Source organism: Brienomyrus brachyistius, unplaced genomic scaffold, assembly GCF_023856365.1.
Source record: "Brienomyrus brachyistius isolate T26 unplaced genomic scaffold, BBRACH_0.4 scaffold33, whole genome shotgun sequence".
NCBI lineage: Eukaryota > Metazoa > Chordata > Actinopteri > Osteoglossiformes > Mormyridae > Brienomyrus > Brienomyrus brachyistius.
In genome coordinates this window covers 339049-361171 of record NW_026042308.1, presented here as the reverse complement: position 1 = coordinate 361171, position 22123 = coordinate 339049, and the positions used below count along the sequence as shown (strand labels likewise).

Here is a 22123-nt window from a genome sequence, read left to right as displayed (position 1 = left end):
GATGCTTTGTCCTTGAAGCTGACGTGTTAGAAGCAGAAACAATGTGCAAGTGTGAGGATGGGAGTGACTTTGACATGGGCCATTTGGTGATGGCTAGAGAGCTGGATCATAACCCCCAGCTCTTGTGAGATGGTCCTGCAGTGGTCAGCAGGTTCATGGTGGGGCCCAGGCTCACCTTTGCCGCCAAAATAGCCATGACTCATCAGGGCGTGGATTCCTCTAGACCTCTGAAGGTTTGCTGTACTATCTGCCATGTAATGAGCCTCCGTCACCCGTTCACATATTTCCCTACAGTTTTGGAGATGCTGTGACCGAATCATCAAGCCATCACAACTTGGCCCTTGTCAACTCAAATCTTTAGGCTTGTCCACTTTTCTGCATCCTAGTATATCCTACACATTGTTTATTTGCTGCCTAATAGGTCCCACCTACTAGCAGGTGCCATTATTACCAGGTAATCAATATTATTCACCTGTTAGTGGGCGCAGTGTTTGACAAATATAGTTTAAAATATCAGTCATTTAACCTAATTCCGAAATATTAAATGTGGAATGGAAATAATGGAAGCTATTGCTTGTGTGGAGTGAACTGAACTTAATTTTGAACAATGTTTCAAATTGCTACATACCTGAAATGTTTGTGGTTTCTTGTAGAAAGAACAGAAGCACTTGAGGTTTGCCTCCAGGACATCAAACCTCCTATTAAGCGCCTTTACAAAGTAAGTAATTTCCTTGAAATATCATCAAAATATTTTTTTTCTGGACAGCTCTAAGACTGGGTTTCCGTGGGACATTATTAGGATTAGAAGTAATTAAACCAATTTGGTCTTACATAGCATTAAAAATGGTTTAATTAACAAACAAGGCCTTAAATGGCTTTAAAAAGCATGACGTTTTATTGTCATGTACATTAAACATTTAATATACACACAGGACCAGTTGGCTAAATTCTCCAACCTGTGATTGGCTGGTTTGTGATGCTTGTGGGTATCACTGTGCTCTCAGAATGGAGTCACAAATATACCAGTGTAAAATATACGGTGTTAAGGGGGAATTTGTTTCTGGGTTCATTAGTGACAATTGCAAATATTTTGTGTTGATTCTTCAGCTTCATATACAGATTCGCAGATTCATAATTACCAGAGAAGGGGAAGTAAAGTCTGTGCTGTTTAAAAGCCAGACATGTTAAATTACTGCAGGACACATTAACCTGTCCACAATGCCTGTTGTATGAGAGCATCATGATTATTAATAATATACACTGTATTTCAAAAGGACCTGTGGGATTAAAACTGGCAGGAGAAAGAGTGAAATGGAGGAAAAAATACATAGATAGGTCAAGTAAGCAGCAGGAGCAAAGAGCAGAAGAGGAAATAGGAAAGAAGAAGGGAGAGGAAAAGAGAGAGAGAGGAGAGAAGACAGATGAGGAGGGAAAAGCAGTGGAAGAAGGAAGCAACAAATGTAAAGGAGGAAGAGGCTATGAAGACGGAGCTTATAGCCCAGCGAAGGCTTTCCAAGCCCAAGGGGACAAGCGGCCGGTAAAAGGAAGGAAGCAACAAATGTAAAGGAGGAAGAGGCTATGAAGACGGAACTTATAGCCCAGCGAAGGCTTTCCAAGCCCAAGGGGGCAAGCGGCCGGTAAAAGGAAGGAAGCAACAAACGTAAAGGAGGAAGAGGCTATGAAGACGGAGCTTATAGCCCAGCGAAGGCTTTCCAAGCCCAAGGGGACAAGCGGCCGGTAAAAGGAAGGAAGCAACAAACGTAAAGGAGGAAGAGGCTATGAAGACGGAGCTTATAGCCCAGCGAAGGCTTTCCAAGCCCAAGGGGACAAGCAGCCGGTAAAAGGAAGGAAGCTTTTCTCATTGTAATTCATTCATGCATGATAATAAAACAATACGTTTGTCATACTGGTTTGTGATTTATTATACTTTAAGTTTACATAAACATTTCAGCACACAATTAAAATTAAGTGGTGATAAAAGGATATTTTAAGTGCTTAAGAACATAAAACAGTCTTAAATAATCTATCCATCCATTTTCAAAACCGCTTATCCTACTACTGGGTCGTGGGGGGTCCGGAGCCTATCCTGGAAGCAATGGGCACGAGGCAGGGAACAACCCAGGATGGGGGGCCAGCCGATCACAGGGCACACTCACTCACCATTCACTCTCACATGCATTCCTACGGGCTATTTAGCAACTCCAATTAGCCTCAGCATGTTTTTGGACTGTGGGGGGAAACCGGCTTACCCGGAGGAAACCCCACGACGACATGGGGAGAACATGCAATCTCCATACACATGTGACCCAGGCTGAGACTCGAACCCTGGTCCCAGAGGTGTGAGGCAACAGTGCTAACCACTGCACCACCATGCCGCCTCCTCATATGTTAACTTAACTTATTCTATTTTATATCTACATTAACACTTAAACCGTATCTCTAATATCCCTCCGTCCCCGGCCATAACCCACAAGTCCGTGAATCCACTGCATGAGTTGCTGCTCCACCGATGGCTGACGCTGCCCCTGGCCTCTCTCTGCTCGCAGGGCGCAGGAGCCGTTGCTGTCTGTCCGATGGAGGAACTTTAGCTGGGGCTTCTTCCTCGTCATTCCTGCTTCCTCCAGGGGGGGTGGCCTGTCCCTCCCGCTCCATGGACGAACCCTCTGGCCACGGTGATTTTCTTCGGTTCCAGTCTGGGACAGCCGATTGTTAAAACAAGGAAAGATGATTGATATAAGACATTTTATGCTCTAATGAAAGTGCTCTAATAAGGTCTCTTAAGCCAGTGCTTTACCTTCGGTATGTAAGACACCCTCCGTGTCGATCCGGGCTCGTCCGTGTCATCCTTCTTAATGATCTTCACCATGTCCACCCTCTCGCCGATGTTCTTCTTTAGTGCCTCATTTTTTTGTGAAAAAGATCCCGCTTCCTTATATGTTATTTTCACTTTGATTTTAATTTCAATTTTAATCTTAACTACTTTAATTTAGTTGTTTTCCATTTTTTAAATGTTGAGAGTTCAAAATACGACCAGTCGCGAAAGATGTTTGATAAGGTAAGTACATGTGATTCAAAAGTATTCAAGCTTTTGTCATGGACGCCCATTCGTACCATAACAGACAATGCGATCCTATGCAGCTCGTCGGCGACTTTCGGCCGCGTTCAGCTCCGACTGACCGGTCGTGGGTTCGATTCGGCCGTAAGCAGGTTGCCAACTCTGTCGCATGTGGCGCGAGACTCGGGCTTTCAGATTAAACGCTCACAGCAGGGGCGATTCTAGGTTCAGAGCTTTGGGGGTGCTGAGCACCCAGACAAGGCAAGGCAAGATACACTTTACTCGTCACAATGAGACTTTTTCCCTGCCTCTTTCAGTCCCCGCACCCTTAAATGTCTCCAGTTGTCCCGAGTTCTATCTGACTGTCTCCTTTTTGCATTTAAACCCCTGTTCCTCCCTGTCCTTTTCGTTTGTTGTCTTCGTCTCCGTCATCAGTCATCATTTTACCATCTCTGTGCAAGTCTACAAATTTCTTTATTAAATCCTAAGAGTTTCTCTGTGTCCTTGTCAAAAAACATGACATGACTGTTTTGTACATTTTAACAATTTAATTCCAACATTTGTGTAAGAAAAGCAAAACACTTTGGAAAAGTCTTTAACAAGACCATCAAATTTGATAAAGGTTTTTTTTTTAAATGCTGCAAACGACCACTACTGCAAAAGAAGAATGGATTGGAATAAAAAAAATACATATCCTAACCTTAATTACTGTAGGAGAGTAATAAATGATGCTAATAGTGAGTGACAGTGCGACCGGTATTGGTGGGGGAGGTGAAGATGCAACCTTTCCCCATACCTCTTGCAAACAAGGCAGTGAGATTAAAGCAGCACCGGATTGGTGGAACATAAGAAGCATGTATTTTAAAATGGAAATGGTATGTAGCTCACAGGGCTATGAGCAAGTGAAGGATGTTCTAGCGAAAGGCAAAGAGATTGTGATATTGATGGTGTTGGAGGAGTCCTCTATATTGTGGGGAGTGAGGAACAGAAACAGCGTGCGTGGTTTACGGATGGGGCAGCAAAGTATGTTGGTGGTAAGTGAACGTGGAAAGCTGCGGCATATAACCCATATACGCAGCAGATGTTGGAAATGACAGGAGATGGCAAAAGTAGCCAATGGGCTGAGTTATGAGCAGTAGTGATGGTTCTGGAAATAAGTAAAGAGCGTGAAAACACAGGTATGTGGGTTTAACAACAGAACCGCCCACTGAAACCTGCAGAAGTCAGAGCTATGGGACAAAACAACATAGTGGCTGTCATGGAGTCAGGTGCCGAAGGGTGGTGCCACGTCCCAGCCAATAAGTGCTATTTATGGGAAAACTAACATGTATGTGAGATTCTCTTTTATGTATGCAGGGTGACGCGATGGCCCCATTGGTGGACGTGGCTGACGCTGTCGATGAACCTCAGCTATGCCGCAGTTCCAGGGACCGAGGTGGAGCGGGTGGGCCACGTCAATATGAAGTGGGCAGAGTATTCAATGACTCGACGACAAGACAACTTCATCTGCCCAGTGAAACGATCATGTTTTATATTAAAACTAACTCATGTGAACGGGAGTCTTGCTTTTAAGACATTGTACCCATGCGTATTTTGATAGAATGTCTATACACGTTAACATGTATTTAAAATCGTCATTCTGTTCCGCGTAAGCCGACATGTCCCCCAAGTCAGCTTGCCATTGAGAATCGATATTAGTCACAAAGACTCCTTTTAAAGATTCCTTTTAAAGTTAAACCTGATCGGTTTATGTAATGTGTATGCATCTTCACCAGATAGCCATGTAGCAACTTGTTTCTTATTTATATTACACACACCTTCTTCATCATCTATCAGAGATCTGTATAATCTGTCGGGGCCTCCAAAAGACCCAGGGTTTGATGGTGTATAATAGACACACTTCAAGTGCTTGTCATCTATCGTGGACCTCTAGCAATAATGACACAGTGTTTTTTAAATCAACTCATTTTATTTAGAATGCATGCAAAAATTGTCAGAAACATTTTGATCACATTCAGCGTTTACACAGCAGCCTGAGGTGGTTTGTATGCGTGCAAAATACAGAATTCATTATATGCGTCATCTATGGCCCCCTCGTAATCTGACCCTTCCACATCACGTTTCAACTCGCGCAATTTCTCCCGCACGTATATTTCACGTTTCATAGTTTGTAATATGACGACAATTTTAAATAACTACTGGAACAATGGGGAGCAAGCTCTGTTAAATGCTATAGATATGTGTTCTTCTGATACCTTTCCTTACCAGATTGCTACCACCGTTAAGAACCCCGCGGATTTTGTTTTGATACCATGTAATGTCTATTCAAAATGTTTTATTACGGTTCAAAAATAGAGGTTTTCAACATTTCCTTGTCAGAACGCATAACCATCATTGAAAACCACAGATTCTTTATTCTGATTCGATGAATTTCCTTAATTTTTATGGCACATTAGTTACTTTTAAAAATGCAGTTTATTCTGACATTGTAAATTTCCTGATCAGTGTTTACCGTCTTTAACATGATGAGGTTCCACTTGTGCCAAAAATGCGTCGATTTGCATATGAGTTTTCTGTTTGTGCCAAAAATATGTAGAGAGCACACAGTCCATGTCGACTGAGCATGTGATACAGCATTTGTCTGTGACAACTCTATCAACCTCTTCAACTGTTTTGCTAATTAACGTTGTTTTATTGTCATCCTTAGCCTCCAATGCAATTTTTCTTTCTAAATTCATCTTAGAGAGTCTAATGTTCTTTAACAACCTGTAGACTTAGACACTCCTGCTTAGTTTTGAAATCATTAGTTAATTTCCATTTGTGGAAGAGAGCCCTTTTCGTCCTGACTTTATTCTTAATTTCCATAGTAAACCACCTTGGTTATAGTTTCCTAGATTTAGTTTTGCTGTAAACATGTATGAAGTGCTCTTGCACTTGCAACAATGTGCTTTTAAAAATTCTCATGCCTCTTCAACCGTTTTGCTATTTAACTCCATCCAGTTTATAGTTTATAGTTTCAGTCTCATACCATTAAAGTTAACCATCATAACATTGTACACTTTTGTTTTGGACTTTGCTCTTCAGACACTAAAACTAACCTCGAATTTAACCATGCTATGATCACTATCTAATGGTTCTAAAATCTCTAATTTTCCAATCCTATCCTGATTATTTGAGAAAAGAAGATCAAGAAGAGCTTCTCCCCTCGTAGGGGTATTAACAAACTGAGTAAAAAAAAAAAAAACAATCCCGTACTAATTCCACCATCTGAAGTTCATTTACACTGTATCCCAGGTAAATTATAATCACCCATAACCACATCATTTTTTTACTCATAATTCTGATATCCTCATATAACCTTCTGCTATCCATAATTAACTAGCTCACTATGACCCAGTCCTTTACTCCCAGCCCAGTATATTTATATAGCGTATTTAACTTTGTTTAACTTGATTTAATCAACGTATAGTTAATATAATAAAATGCGAAGTACAATAAAACACTAAATAAAGACTTGCGTTAAAATGTAACTTTTTAAACTATCCGATAGGGTCAGAGTTATCCTTAGAGATTAAATATTTAAAATAACCAAATTAACAATTACCTACCTGAGACTGGCATCCTGCTGAACCACGTTTAACTAAAATAAAGCGAAGTTGCTCTAGGGAGGCCGAAAAACCACAAAAAAACCCTCTCAAAGCAGGCTACTGCCGGAGCAGGAAAAAAGTGGAAAATGTCCTCCCGGCCCCTACTGGCGACTGAGCAAAACTCTGGAGCACCTGTCCTTTCCGAGTTAATGTTACCGATGTTAGATAATATTACCCCGCGGGTGTTTGTAGCGAAGGTACGCGGACAGAAACGCAGCTCGCGCGACACCGGTACCTATCGATAATACTCGCGCTAATTAACAAGGACAGACAAGTACTCACGCAGACCGAGAAACAAATAAAAATTAAAAATTTAAGAACAACCACCCACGTAACTGTACTGGCACACAAACACTGAAATATACTTCCAAATAATTCCAGTCAACCGCCTTAATTTGCACCCATTTGGGGGTCATAAGCTCCCATAACCTATTGAAAGAAATCTATTTACTCATGTTTTCCTTTTCCGTCATTGCAAGCAATCAGTATTTTATTATTCTGACAGTAATTCGTTGACGGTCCCTAAATCAGCGGCGTGCGAGAGTCTCTGGGGCTGTGGAATTGATTTGGCAGTCTTTCGACCGCCTTATGCCGGCTAGCGTGAGTGAATCACCGCCGCTAAATCTGGAGAGTGTGGATCTGAATATCCGTGGAATATCCAACCCAAAACTGATTTCACACAGAGAGATGTGGCTAAAGTTGTTCTTCAAGGAAGCCTCATTCAGGATAACGAAGTCTGGCAAAAACTTTCCTCAGCTAAGCGACTGCTAGACATGCAGCCACTGGGAATAATGTTAGGAAATGGGTGAATCGAGGTTTTATTCTTCACTTCCTTTAGCAAAACGTTAGCAACATACTAATTTCTTGTATGTAAAACATAAAAATTCATCGAAATGTACCACCAGCGACAAAGAATTAATCTCATCCGACAAAACTAGAAGCTTATTTAATAATCGTTTTAATCACATATATTATTTTCACCGACTTTCTGAAATTTCATTATCTTTCTCGGAAACATCGGATGTTCAGAAATGTAAACAAAGCGCCTAGAAATTCTAGAACTCCCGCACGTCAATCTGTCTCCCTGAGTTCGGTTTCCATGGAGATGCCTACGACAAAAAGTGTACAGTGACGTAGTCAGTAGCGTTATATAAATTCTAAGACGCATGCAGAGTTCTGGCATTATCGCTGTTGGTTGCTGATCTTTGTTGTAATGGCTCCAACTGTACTCGTCTGGCTCTGCCTTTTGCATTGCTGCCTTCCCTTTGCCCACACCTGCCTGCAGTGTGATCCGCTGGTGCAAGAATTAAACAATAACGTTTTAAAAGCATTCTCCAATGCATCAGTGGATACTGATGAAATTATGCGCTACGTAAATTACTTATTTGCAAAGACCAGCAGATACTCCTATGGAGTAATAGGTAGGTGTTTGTGTGTGTGTGCTGTTTTCTCGACAAGCAACAATGATAAAGCATCATAATAATTTCATAGTTAAATAACTAAACAATATATTTTTTCATCATCTGTAAAATGTAAATGACTAATATCTGGACTTGGTTTTGCACTGGTGGTACAATAACTTATGGTGTCTGACCTGTTACATTTGTCCAAGATGCCACCACACTGTCGAAAGCGAGTGAGGAGTATCGGGCAGAGATTTCCATGCTTCTGCGTGACGTTTCTCTCCATGTTGGTAAGACAGCTCACTAGTGGAGTTATTTATGCCCTTACTGCACCCCGGTCCACATGTGTGATGTGTCTCTGGAGCTTCTTCAGACACATGCGCATGTGTGGGAATTTGTGTCAGCGAAGCAAATATATGCACTACACTGCACACTTGCACCACACTGCACACATGCACAAAATCGAACAGTTTTATCCACTATTTATATTGTATTGTGTTGTTGATGTCATGCATGCATTTATTGTGTTTGTATTTATGTGTAGCACCATAGGGGGCCCAAGGGATACCAGATGTCAGTGCACTGTGTACTTGTACATGGACATGCTAACAATAAAGAATATTTGAGTCTTGACATTTGATCTTAAGAAACGGAGTCAATGAGTGTTTGTTTCTCTGCCCAGAACAAGAAGGAAGGAATGTCATCAGTGACATGCTAGACAAAGGGAAGAGAATTCTACAAGAACATCTGGAAACCTTTGTCCATACAGGTACACACTTTTGCTCTCATGTTATAAATAATAGTTTGCAGTCTGTTAGTGTCAGTAGGAAATGACATATGCATTACTTCCTGTTGGTTTTCTTGCAGGTCTTTGCCCAAACAGTTGCGGTAAGTGAGGCTCTTTTTATTATCTTGTTCATTCAGCAAAGGCGTTATGCTGTTTGTTTTCCCTATACACGTGACAGACTACTTGTGAATCTTGCTTCAATAAGAGCAGAGCTCCATAGGTATTCAAAGCTGTCATTTTTTATGCCTGTTTTGTAAAAGTCTGGATGTTTTCTTCCCTGTGTTTCTCTCCCACCCCCACCATGCAGGGTTGCTAAATCAGAGAGTCATAAACTGTGAGACCTGTGCCTCTCAGATACGTACCTGCCTCTCTCCACTCGGCCGGGATACCTGTGGCAGTGAGTTATACTTGTCCATCCATCCATCTATATGTCAGTCCATATCTGTATACACAAATACACAGTATGTCTTCCTTTCTGCTCTGCTCCTCTTTTTTGTTTGTTACCGTACGTCACCAGCAGGGTAGTATTAATTTTTCTTTCTCTGCCTTGGTCAGAGCGTCACCTGGAAGCAGAGGAGGGAAGCTCTGCAGTATTGGACTGCTCTTTGCCCTGGCACAACTTGGTGGAGGGAGACAAGTTGTACCAGTTCTCTCGGGTGAGACTCACAATAAAGGAACACGGTCTGTTTCTTATATCGTCCATGTGTGTGTGTGTATCTGTGTGAAATAGAACTTAAGAACAAGTTGGCTGACAATAGAAACATAAGGTGCAGATACATAGGTTGAATATAAACATTTTAGCAAAGCAGTATTACTGAAATGTATGGGCACATCAGGCTGTGGAGGTTTACTACTGTTTTTCTTATTTATTGTTTTATGTCTCTCAGTACTCAAATCCTGCCGCCACATTTATCGTGTTTACAGCCAGCGCTTCATCAAGTGTGGTGCTGAAACACATAAACTTACATGACAAAGGATTGTACCAGTGCCATTTACTGGACAGCAACAACAAGGTTTTGACCAGCTTGAAATACCAACTGACTGGTGAGGGTTCCATCCAGTTTATATTGAAACTGCATTTGGCCCATTTTTAACAATAACAACAATAGTATCCCCTCTGTTTCTTCTCAGTCAAACCTTCAGCCCCCACCACACCTGCGCCCACGCCTCCCACGATTCCTCCTCATGACAGCGGCAGCCTCCCCGATGAGCCTCCCAAAGAATTGCTTGCTGCATTTGTGGGTGCAGTGATTGTCTTGGGTCTGGCTGGCTGCTGTGGCCTCGCAGTAGCTTTTGGGTGAGTAATTTATTGGGCGAGGTACTCATGGGGAAACACGAGACTGATACATGCCCAGTAAGTAAAGAATGACATAATCTAATTAATCTTGAGTAGAAATATTTGGGCAAGCCGAAATCACGGTAAATTGTGTGACCTAGTAAATTATGCTAGCTGGTTTGGATAAAAATAATAAATGAAACTGAAATGGAAACGTGTTTTTAGCTTAGCGCTGAGACGAGGGCAGCTGGATGAAACTGTGATGGCGGAGGAGGGGAGGCTGCCAGACTGAGAGCAGAGACAACAGCCTTGCCCTGAACTCAAAAAAGATGAAAGAAATTATCCTGGACTTTAGGATATAGAAGCACGGAGGCCACCACCCCATCAGCATCGGTGGTGAAAAGGTGGAGGTGGTTCAGTGCTTTCGATTCCTGGGGGTTCAGATCAGCTGTGATCTGTCATGGACCACAAACACTTCAGCCATTGCCAAAAAAGGACTTAAGAGACTCCACTTCCTGTATATGTATATATATATATATATATATATATATATATATATATATGTTGTATATGCATAGTGTCTGTACATTCTCTCCCATTCTATTTATACCTCAAATCTTTTTAAATACTGTGCATCTGCTGGTGTGTTCCAAACTAAATCCCATTGTACTTACAATGACAATAAATCATTCATCTCATCTTATCTTCGTATCTTATCTTATCTCACTAAATTGCCAAAAGTAAATTGCCACCTGAAAAAAGGTTAACTGGTATTTTGGGCAGGGCTTAGTAGCCCCCCCCCCCCCCCCCCACCAATTTCAAAACGGTGCTACTCAAATTCTGCCAGTTTGGAAATAATACGTTGGATCATGTGCAACATAGCAAACGCTTACAAAGCGCCCCCCTCCCCCCACACCAGTCAGTCTGATCACATCTCTTTGTCCCTGACCCCTGCATACAAACCCCTCACTGCCAGAACAAAGCCCACTGTACAGACCATCAGAGTCTGGCCCTAAGGAGCCATGACCAGACTACAGGGGTGTTTTGATGACTGGAAATTGTTTAAACTGGAATCCACAAAGGACAACCACACCGACTTGAATGTATATCCATCCTCTGTTGTTTTCTATGTAGGGAGCCGCCCACTGGTCCAATGGCGCAGCCGAAGGCTATGAATGCGTGTTGGTCCTTCCGAGCGCTCCTGGGAATTACTTACCTTTTTTAATATATAAAGTATTCTTTTACTCACATATCTGACTCCATTTTATTAAAGACCTTATTTCAGTATATTGTAGTCATGACGTTTATGTTGTTCGGATTGCTCCGGGACTCTCCTTTACAGGCCTGTTTCATGAGTTTTTTTTTTAATTAATTCTGTTGAAGCATGGTTGAAAATCAATGTCTGACTTTTATTAGTTAAATTTCATAGAATTTTTATTTATTATTACTTTTGTCAGATTAAAGTTATTTCTGTGACCAATGTGAGTTTTTCTTTCATTGACTGAAGGGTACCAACAATTTTGTCCACGTGTGTATGTGCAAAAATGCTGTGCAAAAATGCCGTGGTATAGAAGAGTAAGGAATAAATAAAGAGTAAGGCAATAAATAACAATAAATATTATATACAGATGTACAGATGTGTGTGTGTGTGTCTGTGTGTGTGTGGGGGGGGGGGGGGATTGTGTTCAGTTCCGGTTCAGGAGTCTGATGGCCTGAGGGAAGAAGCTGTTCCCCGTTCTGCCAGTGGAGGCCCGTATGCTACGGAACCTTTTGCCAGACGGGAGGAGGGAGAAGAGTGTGTGTGAGGGGTGTGTGGGGTCATCCACAATGCTGGTGGCTTAGCGGATGCTGCGTGTGGTGTAGATGTCCATAATAGAGGGGAGAGAGACCCCAAGACGCTGCAATTCCCGTACTAGGCTGTGATGCAGCCACAGAGAATGCTCTCTATGGTCCCTCTATAAAACGTGCTGGGGACTGGGGGTGGAAGGTGCGCTCTTCTCAGTCTCCGCAGGAAGTAGAGACGTTGCTGGGCCTTCTTGGCAATGGAGCTGATGTTGAGGGTCCACGTGAGGTTCTCCGTGATGTGGACACCAAGGAACTTGGTGCTCTGGATGATCTCCACTGAGGAGCCGCCGATGCTCAACGGGGAATGATCTCTCTGTGCCCTCATGAAGTTGAAAACCACCTCCTTCGTTTTGTCCACATTCAGGGAAAGATTGTTGGCTCTGCACCAGTCCGTCAGCCGTCGCACCTCCTCTCTGTAGGCTTCCTCATCTTTCCTGCTGTCAGACCCACCACAGTTGTATCATCGACGAACTTTATTATGTGGTTTAAGCTGTGCATTGCTGCACAGTCATGGGTCAGCAGCGTGAAAAGTAGAGGGCTGAGCACACAGCCCTGGGGGGCTCCCGTGTTCAGCGTGATGGTGCTGGAGATGTTGCTCCCGATCCTGACTGACTGAGGTCTCCCAGTCAGGAAGTCCAGGACCCAGTTACAGAGAGAGGTGTTTAAGTCCAGCAGTCTCAGCTTCCCGATCAGATGCTGAGGAACGATGGTGTTGAATGCTGAACTGAAGTCTATGAACAGCATTCTCACATAAGTGTCCTTTTTATCCAGATATGTGAGGGCCAGATGAAGGGTGGTGGTGATGGCGTCGTCCGTAGAGCGGTTGGGACGGTATGCAAACTGTATGGGGTCTAGTGAGGGTGGCGGTAGGGACTTGATGTGCCTCATGACGAGCCTCTCGAAGCACTTCATGATGATGGGCGTGACTGCAACGGGACGACAGTCATTGAGGCAGGACACTGAAGACTTCTTTGGCCCGGGGATGATGGTGGCGGTTTTGAAACATGTTGGGATGACTGTGGTGCTCAGGGAGATTTGAAGATGTTTGTGAGAACATCAGTCAGCTGTTCTGCACATCCTCTGAGCACACAACCAGGGATGTTGTCTGGTCCAGCGGCTTTCCGCGGGTTGACTCTAAGCAGAGGTTTCCTCACATCAGCCACGGTCAGACAGAGCACCTGGTCGTTGGGAGGTGGGATGTACTTCCTCACTGCCATGATGTTTTGGGCTTCAAACCGTGTGTAGAAGTTATTCAGCACGTCTGGAAGGGAGGCCTCACCGTCACAGGCAGGTGGAGATGCCCTGTAGCTGGTGATGGCCTGGATGCCCTGCCACATGCACCGAACATCCCCAGTGTCTTTGAAGTGGCTGTGTAGTGTCTGGGCGTGGGCACGCTTCACCGCTCTGATGGCCCTGGACAGGTTGGCCCTCGCTGTTCTCAGGGCAGCCTGGTCACCTGATTTGAAGGCAGTGTCACGGGTTCTCAGCAGCGTGCGCACCTCCGTAGTCATCCAGGGCTTCCGGTTGGAGCGTGTGGTGATGTTCTTGGAGATGGTGACATCATCGATGCACTTACTGATGTAGCCAGTGTCCGATGTTGTGTACTCCTCCAAGTTGGTAGAGTCACCGGAGGTTGCAGCCTCCCTGAACATGTCCCAGTCAGTGCGCTCAAAACAGTCCTGAAGAGCAGAGATGGCTCCTGGGGGCCAGATCTTTGTCTGCTTCTGGACGGGTTTGACGCGTCTGATGAGAGGTCTGTAGGCTGGGATGAGCATGATTGACACGTGATCAGAGAATCCGAGGTGGGGGCGGGGCTCAGCGCGGAACACGCCAGGCATATTTGTATAAGCACAGTCCAGCGTGTTCACCCCCCTCGTCGGAAAGTCCACATGCTGCTAGAATTTGGGGAGAACTGTCTTGAGATTTGCATGATTGAAGTCCCCAGCGATGATAAACAGTCCGTCGGGACTGTTCCCTCGGTAAATAAAAAGGTCTGCATCTGACTGTCATAAACTCCAGCAGCGGTGAACAGTGGTTCGAGATCAGCGCAGCGTTCACACACCAGTCCGAATTGATATAGATGCAGAGCCCTCCGCCTCGTGCTTTGTGGCTGAGAGTACATCAGAGTGAAGAAGGATAAACCCTTGTGTTTAATGTATAAAAGTGGCAATGGTTTGTTAGATTGCATATGTGATGTATGTGTAACTGAAGGCAAGCAGAAGTGCAGCTTTCTGATTGGTGCATGCATGTATATCTCTGATTGGTGGACTACACTTCTAATCAAACATAAGTCTTAAAAAGCGTCATTGACACAGCTGTGTAATTGATAAGGTAGAGTTACTGGGTTACTGACACTAATGATACATGGTGACCATAGCTGCTCTGGGTAAAATTGTTCTGAAACGTGTAGGAATTATTAGCTCAGGTAAATTTTAATATCTCCACCAATATGTTTTGAAATTAATTAACTTTAATTATTATTCAATGCTGATTATTAACCAATTGTTATGCCGAATGGTCGGCTCCTCCACACTCAAAATCCCCGTGAGTCCCCGTGAGTCTGTTAGTGTGCGACTTAAATGGGATTTACTAATAACCAGTATCGCTTAGTAATCTGGGTTAGAAGGCTCGTCCAGAGAGCTGCATCACCAGGTAATGTAAACAATCGGTAGCGAAGCTCCCCTCATGGTCGTGGAGAGAGAGTCTCGTGACATTTCAGGCGAATTTGAGGTTTCAGAGCTTAGTAGCCAGATCGCACATAGGCAGGACTATTGTGAGCATTCAATGAATGGAGGCAGAAGTTGTATAAAAGACATGCATTTATTCCTAACTAACACTACAAGTTCTGCTCTCTGAGCAACAAATGCATACATCTTTTATGGCCTAAAATGCGACAGTCACCTGACAAATCAAGGACAAGTCGGATATCTGGACGTTCCAGTTACTTCTGCCTTTCAAGGTCCAGGCAGTTCAAGGAAAGTTTGGCCATCTGGAGATGCCAGTTTCTTCTACTTTTTCAAGGTCCACCTATCAGCTTAGAACAAGTCTATCTATTTGGGACTTTTCCTTTTGCTATATTATTCTGGGACTCGTTATTCTCTTTTTCTACATTTTATATTATCCAATACCATGCATTCATTTTATAATACCTTCTGCAACAGCTTACTTCTCAGGTTGTGCCTTTGCTTTGACCTGGGCCTCTTGCTGAAGAAGCAATACATGGCAGACATGTTAGTTCCTCTATAGAAAATAGAAATCTCTTACTTGGGCAGATTTGCATTATTGTTTGATACATTCAATTAATTACAAGTAAATTACATTGTTTCAACCACTATGTTTAAATCAACAACACATTATAAACTCAATTGTTAATTACTGATTAGGTAATGCATTTGCATAATCATCTATATTCCATTATTGATTACTGATTAGCATAATCAAGAATTTTCTATCACACAAGCTTGAGAGGAAAGTCAATAACGTCTCTCCCCCAATTGTCCTTTCCGAGATACATCACTTCCCTACGCACGTACTCATACCTGCCCCCCCAGACGAGGTTAAAAACGTCCCTCATCAGGCCTCGCCGCATGAAGCGGGGCAAAGGGTACACATGTGCAAGGTAGAGCAGGGTGGGAAGAATATCCACTTTTAAGGCTAAAACCTTACCTTGGAAGGACAGGGACCTGGACTTCCACAGTCCGATCTTCCGCCTGGCGATCGCCAACCGCTCCTCCCAGTTCAACCGGGCGGCACCATCTGAAAGGAAGTTGACCCCCAAAACTTTGAGAGGTCCGTCAGAGGATGAGACCACCTGCGACGTCCTCCCTCGCCTTCCAGCTGTCAAAATACTTGGCCACCGACTTACTGAGGTTGAGCGTCGCGCCAGAGGCCCAACCGAACGCGTGAACGAGGCTCAAGGCATGACCGAGAGACTGATCCGAGCAGAAGAAAAGCGTGGTGTCGTCTGCATACTGGGTCAGTTTAACAGTTGTCCCCCGACTTCCTGGGATAAGAAGGCCATCGACCCCAGGGTGGGTGCGAATGGCGCACGCCAGTGGCTCTATATAGAGCGCGTAGAGGAGGGGGGAGAGGGGACATCCCTGCCTCACTCCACTCAGCTGGGGCACCAAGTCACTCAGGAAGCCATTGATAGCAACATGGCTCCCAACTTCGTTATACAAAGTGTGTAACCACCGTTCCCAGAAACACTACAATACCGGGTCGATGCGTGGAGCGGATGGGGCAAGCCCCACTTTCGGCTCCCTGTTCCAAAAATCCGTTTAATATGTGGTCCCCTCCATGGGGGACGTATCAGATATTAAACTGATAAGAACAGACACTACACTTGATCTTAGCCAAAAGGCCAAGAAGCGATACCCGCAAACTGCGCCCCGCCGATTTTTTAATAATATTATGCTTGCACTACTTACATTAACACATAATCACATTCTAAAAGGCTGAAACATCATGCAAATCAATGCCAACCCAGTACAATAAGAATTTTAAGGATAACATTTAACAAATAGAACTACCTGCAGAACTATTATCCTTAAAACAAGCAAAAGAGCAATTCCACCAGCAAATACAATTATACACCATTAAAATCTAATTACATGGCCAATAAAACAATTAAAATGTTACCTTATATGCATGCTATTAAAAAGTTAAGACCTTCAAAAAGGAACACACCCGCAGACTTCCGACCTCTGCACAAGGGTCGGGCTAAAACACTGTCATACACATTCCTAAAACACATAAAATCAGTAACCTTATAGGAATAAAATAGGTCAATCACACAATAAACAGCACAACAGATAAAATAAAATGTTAATAATGTTAATACTGATGAATGTGCTAACAGTGATCAACCAAAACAGTGCTCAGTAAAATCTGTATATGCCATTAAATAAAATCCAAACCAAATAAAACACAAGCACAGAAAAACAAAGCACACTTACATAAAACCCGAGGTGTCCTTTGTGTGCTTCAGGAAAGTGCATCATGTCAACCCTGTAGGATGGATTGTCACCACCTAGACGTACTGGGGCAGCCTAGGATCAAGACAGTTGGATGGATGTCAGCTTACCTCTGGGGGTAGGTCGTTTAGGTGGATGGCAGCTTACTTCTGTGATCAGGGCATTTGGGGGGATGTCAGCTTACCCCTGAGAACAAGATGGTTAGATGGAAGGTAGTTTACCTCTGGGATCAGCATGGTTGGGTGAATGGCAGATTACCTCTGGAAACAATGTGTTTGTGTAGATGGCAGCCTACATCTGGGATCAGAGTGTTTGGGCGGACAGTGGTTTGCCTCTGTGATCAGGGTGCTTGGATGGACAGCAGCTTACCTCTGTGGTTGGACAGTGGCAGACAGTGCTAATATTGTCGACCTGATTTTGGCGAAGCCATTTGAAAGTATTCCTTACGAGGAAAAACTTAGAATTAAACAGCAGGTCAACCAATCAAAGATTGATTTACTGCAAAAGATAGGGAAAAATAACAGGTCTTTTCAGCTCTCCTGGTATGACAAAGTTAGCTGGCTGACTGGAAGTGCTGTGACAAATAAAATGTCTTTTGAACGGCTCTTTGAAAGGAACGGATCGCCAAGATCCGGATCCCCTCAAAGAGCCATAAATCTCATCACTATCGGCCGGTTTGTGGCAAAGTAACCATGACAACCACCTGCCGCTGGCGCCACAGAACGTCGTTGACCGCAGTCAGACTCTCGCGTGTTTATGTCTGACTGACGTGCGCCGCCATAATGAGATTTAGCAGTACTAACGTTAAAAAAGCTCTTACCAACCTCATTTCACTGTATCCTATGCACGGCAATTTATCTAGCTTTCTTAGAATGGCCAATAAATTTTTGTGCTCGTGCTCTGAGTCCATGAATTATGTCCTGCATATAAATGTATTGTAGTGACTGTGGGGGGCGGGGCTGCCTCCTCATGGGATGCTTCCACGCTGGCCGCACAGAGCATTATGGGAGTTTATGGTTTGGGAGCGGGTTAGCGCTATATTGTTCTGGTATCGTGCTATGTTGTGCTGGGGTTAAGGGCACGGGTTCATTGTGTGGTTATTGTGATGGGTGCTGGCACCTTTGAGGCTGCCTGCCGGGGAAGCCGCGCCCCACCGTCCTCGTGAAGCGGAGCCTGGTTAATGACGGTGGGCGCGGCTCACGCGGCAAACGGAAGGCGGACACATGAGGTGAATCAGGTGAATTTCATATCAATAGTGGCCCATTGCTCCTACTGTAGCCTCACACCTCCGAGGTCGTGGGTCCAATCTGCACCCCTGCTGTAATAAACAGTGAAATTATTACAGTAACACTGTTTATCAGTAAAATAGTACAATACTGTAGAAAATATGGCAATATTTATGAGAACCTTGCCGATAAAATGCTGCAATGCACTGTAATTCAGTACGTAAACTGCAAATAAATAAACTGTAGAATTTCCTCAAATTAAATGATGTAGCGATTTGCACTCGCTTTTTTGGGTTGAATTTAAACCCTTCTTAAGTAAAGTATACGCCTATTCTAGGAAATATTTTAAATAAATCAAGTTAAAGTCTGGGGCGGCATGGTGATGCAGTGGTTAGCACTGTTGCTTCACACCTCTGGGACCCGGGTTCAAGTCTCCGCCTGGGTTACATGTGTGTGGAGTTTGCATGTTCTCCCCGTGTCGTCGTGGGGTTTCCTCCGGGTACTCCGGTTTCCCCCCACAGTCCATAAACATGCTGAGGCTAATTGGAGTTGCTAAATTGCCCATAGGAGTGCATGTTTGAGTGAATGGTGTTTGTGTGTGCCCTGCGATGGGCTGGCCCCCCATCCTGGGTTGCTCCCTGCCTCGTGCCCATTGCTTCCGGGATAGGCTCCGGACACCCCGTGACCCAGTAGGACGAGCGGTTTGGAAAATGGATGGATGGATGGATTTGGACTTACCTCTTCGAACACTAAACTTAACCTCAAATTTGACCATGTTATGATCGCTACTGTCAAGTGGTTCTAAAACGTCTATTTTACCAATCCTGTCCTGGTTATTAGAGAGAACAAGATCAAGAATGGCATCTCCCCTGGTAGAGGTGTTAACAAACTGAGTAAAAAAACAATCCTGTACTAATTCCACCATCTCCAGTTCATTTTCTGAAGAGCCAGTGACAATGTCCCACTGCATTCCTGGTAGATTAAAATCACCCATAACTACCACATCATTTTTATTGCTCATAGTCCTAATATCACTGTATAACAATCTGCTTTCCTCAGCAGCTATATTAGGTGTTCTGTAACAAACACTGACAATTAGGCTATTTGAGTTTTTAGCATCTAATTTTACCCATATTGCTTCCGTAGTTTTATTTATATCAGTAAGTTCCCTTGCCTGCAAGTTTTCCTTTACATATACTGCAACACCACCTCCCTTTTTTCCTATACGATCCTTACGGAACAACGTGTAACCATCCATATTATATTCTTGTCCATCCTTTTCACTCAACCACGTTTCAGTTATTCCTATAATATCATAAGAGTCCAATGAGATAAAAGCCTCTAAATCATGAATTTTATTCCTAATACTTCTGGCGTTTAAATACAGACAACAAAGGGTAGGCCTATTACGGTGCCCACTTATAATATGATTATTTGGGGCTTTCCGTTTCCCCCCACTGACATAGTTAACTAACCTCCCTAGTCCCTAGTTTAAACATTCCTCAACTACTCTACACATACGCCCCCCCAATACACTGGTTCCCCTCTGGTTCAGGTGCAACCCATCCGGCTTGAACAGGTCCCACCTGTTCCAGAAGGTCCTCCAATGCCCCATAAACCTAAACTCCTCTTTCCTACACCATCCTTTTAGCCACGCATTTAATCTCCTTATCTCAGCTAACTTAGCCTGACTTGCACGTGGCACGGGGAGTATTTCAGAGAATACCACTATGGACGTTCTGCTTCTAAGCTTATTGGCGACTTCTATAAATTTGTTATAAAGTTGTACGTTATGTGGGGGTAAGAAATCATTGTCAACCTCAAAAAATTCAACATCTGAAAGGGCAGCACTGCGCAGTGAAATTAGTGGAGAAAATACCAGGCGAAGTGATTGATGAGCCCAATGCCAGTACATGTCCCACTCCTGCCAAGCAGCAGGCTGGATTTCTCCTGTCAAACACCAACTATAAGTGGAGAAGACAAACTTGTGGCTGGGTATATTGTGGACAGAATGCTACCTATTTCCACTGTGGATTCTCCTTCCTTTTGTCATATAATTGAGAAATTACCTATTCTACACAACGTTTGCCTACCTGAAAAACAGAAAAACATTTGCTGCCTACCTGGATAGAGAATATGCAACGATGGAAGCTAATTCAAAATCAAAATACTAGATTGAGTAGATCACAACAATGCTTATTATACTGTATATTGTTCATCCCATAAAAGGCAGATTATTGGACTGTAGTAAATAGCCTGCACTGTAGCCTAAATAGTAAAATAACAAAAGAAACATGTCTAATTATACAGCTACAATACATTTTTGTTCTCTTCAGGCTATCCAGACTCATTTTGCATATGCGCACTTCTTGCTGCTGTCAGTTGTCCAAAATTCAAACTTCGATGGTTAAGGGATGAGGGTAGGAAACAGGAAGTGAAGGAGCTTCTGATAGCAGAGTGTGACACAGTTGCTCCTGTAGCAGAAGAAACTGCCAATGGGCACACAAAGTCAGCCATACCTGGTGATGGGATGGACTTTTTTGGTTTTGAACCTGAGTGTGAGGAGAGCTACTCTGCAGAAAAAGAAATTATGGACTATTTGAGGTCCGGGGGGTTATGAACAAGAGTCTCTGAACCAATTCTCAAACATCAAGACTATTTTCTTGAAGTACAACACTCCTGTTTCACAGCTGTAGGGTTCCTGCTCGTGGTGATGAGTATGTGCTTCCTCATTATGGACTGGGTGTCTGCAGGAATCCAAAGCGCTGCTGGACATTAACTCAAAGGCAGGACAGCACGTTCCACACCCCACCGCAACGCTAGTCTCAGTTCCAGTACAGAAGCCACTCTTGTTCATGTTTTAATTCAGCCCTGTAATCGTGTCCATATTTTTGTGTTCATCAAATTGTTTTCACAAAAATAAAGTGTGCCTTTTAATAAGGTTGTGCCCTTTTCTAAATGACCAGGCCAGACGGCAAAAGCTGAAAAAAGCATTTTACTATTTTCCAGTCATAGTTTAAAAATAAAAGTTTCAAAGAACAAAAACGGAGGTTAGTATAGGCTGGGAGAAGACGCCCAAGTGGCTGCCTAGCGCCCCCTGGCGTGCTGACCTCAAATCATTCAAAAAGGGGCAGAGAGTGAAGAGCAGGTCGAAGATTAAGATGCTGAGGGTACCGGGTAGTTTTGGGTTCAGATCTTATCTGTTTCTAAGGAAATAAGGCTAATCGTTTATGAATCTAATCATTTACGAATGACTATTACCTGCTCTGCTACAGTTTGATGAAGTCTGCGGCGTCGGATGGGGGGGACTGAATTTTCCCTGGCTGGGGGTGAGGATTGCATTGTATATCATAACATTGCTCGGCACGAATGCAATAATCACATCATGAAAGGATGCGACATAGGAGAGATTTCAAGTTAATATATTTTTCATCAGTTAAAATAAGAGCAACAGTGGTTATGGTACAGTTTCACAACTTAACTACTTAAAAGATAATCCACAGGATAAAATGATGCTCATACAATGCAACATTCAACATGGGGTAGTAAAGTGATATGTGGCAGAGTGAAGTATGATGTGGAGCAGTGGTGAGAATGCAGAGAACGCTGCAGCAGTATTAACAAATGAATAAGATGCTCATTTTTATCAGACTGCATGTTGTTCTTTAATGTTTTGTCCAAAATGTTCCTACAGTTGCACTGCACCATTTCAAAATGTGCAAACTATTGCAGGGTATCTTTTCTTTATATTCTACATTTATGCATCCGAAAATCTTTCTATAAATGTTTGTGCAAATGTTTCATGGCTATTTTGCTCACATACAGTCTTAATAAATGAGGCCCCTAGTTCCTGGTTCCAGGTTCCTGGGCGGTCTCAACGTAACGTTACCTGTTCAAAGCAAAACCAC

General features: G+C 43.4%; 1 protein-coding gene, 1 long non-coding RNA gene and 1 other non-coding gene across 3 annotated transcripts in view; 2 read left to right on the top strand and 1 right to left on the bottom strand.

Moving 5' to 3' along the window:
• Positions 1 to 22123, top strand: part of LOC125721506 (uncharacterized) — a 42832-nt gene that overhangs the window by 2317 nt on the left and 18392 nt on the right. The window lies entirely within an intron of this gene.
• LOC125721483 (izumo sperm-egg fusion protein 1-like) lies at positions 7916 to 10707 on the top strand. Its single transcript, XM_048997427.1, has 9 exons — positions 7916 to 8123; positions 8315 to 8395; positions 8788 to 8874; positions 8973 to 8993; positions 9200 to 9289; positions 9448 to 9548; positions 9780 to 9936; positions 10024 to 10189; positions 10394 to 10707. Exons 1-9 carry the CDS (start codon positions 7916 to 7918, stop codon positions 10458 to 10460), a joined length of 978 nt encoding a protein of 325 aa, XP_048853384.1. The 3' UTR covers positions 10461 to 10707.
• LOC125721531 (U2 spliceosomal RNA) lies at positions 16197 to 16388 on the bottom strand. The gene has a single exon (XR_007385809.1). It is a non-coding gene; the product is annotated as a U2 spliceosomal RNA (small nuclear RNA).

Excerpts from the sequence above, each read along its gene's own strand:
- LOC125721483 (XM_048997427.1), top strand. The coding sequence starts at position 7,916 with ATGGCTCCAACTGTACTCGTCTGGCTCTGCCTTTTGCATTGCTGCCTT. Across the intron at positions 8,875-8,972 it reads GGAAACCTTTGTCCATACAG|GTCTTTGCCCAAACAGTTGC; the intron begins GTACACACTTTT and ends GTTTTCTTGCAG. Across the intron at positions 10,190-10,393 it reads GGCCTCGCAGTAGCTTTTGG|CTTAGCGCTGAGACGAGGGC; the intron begins GTGAGTAATTTA and ends ACGTGTTTTTAG.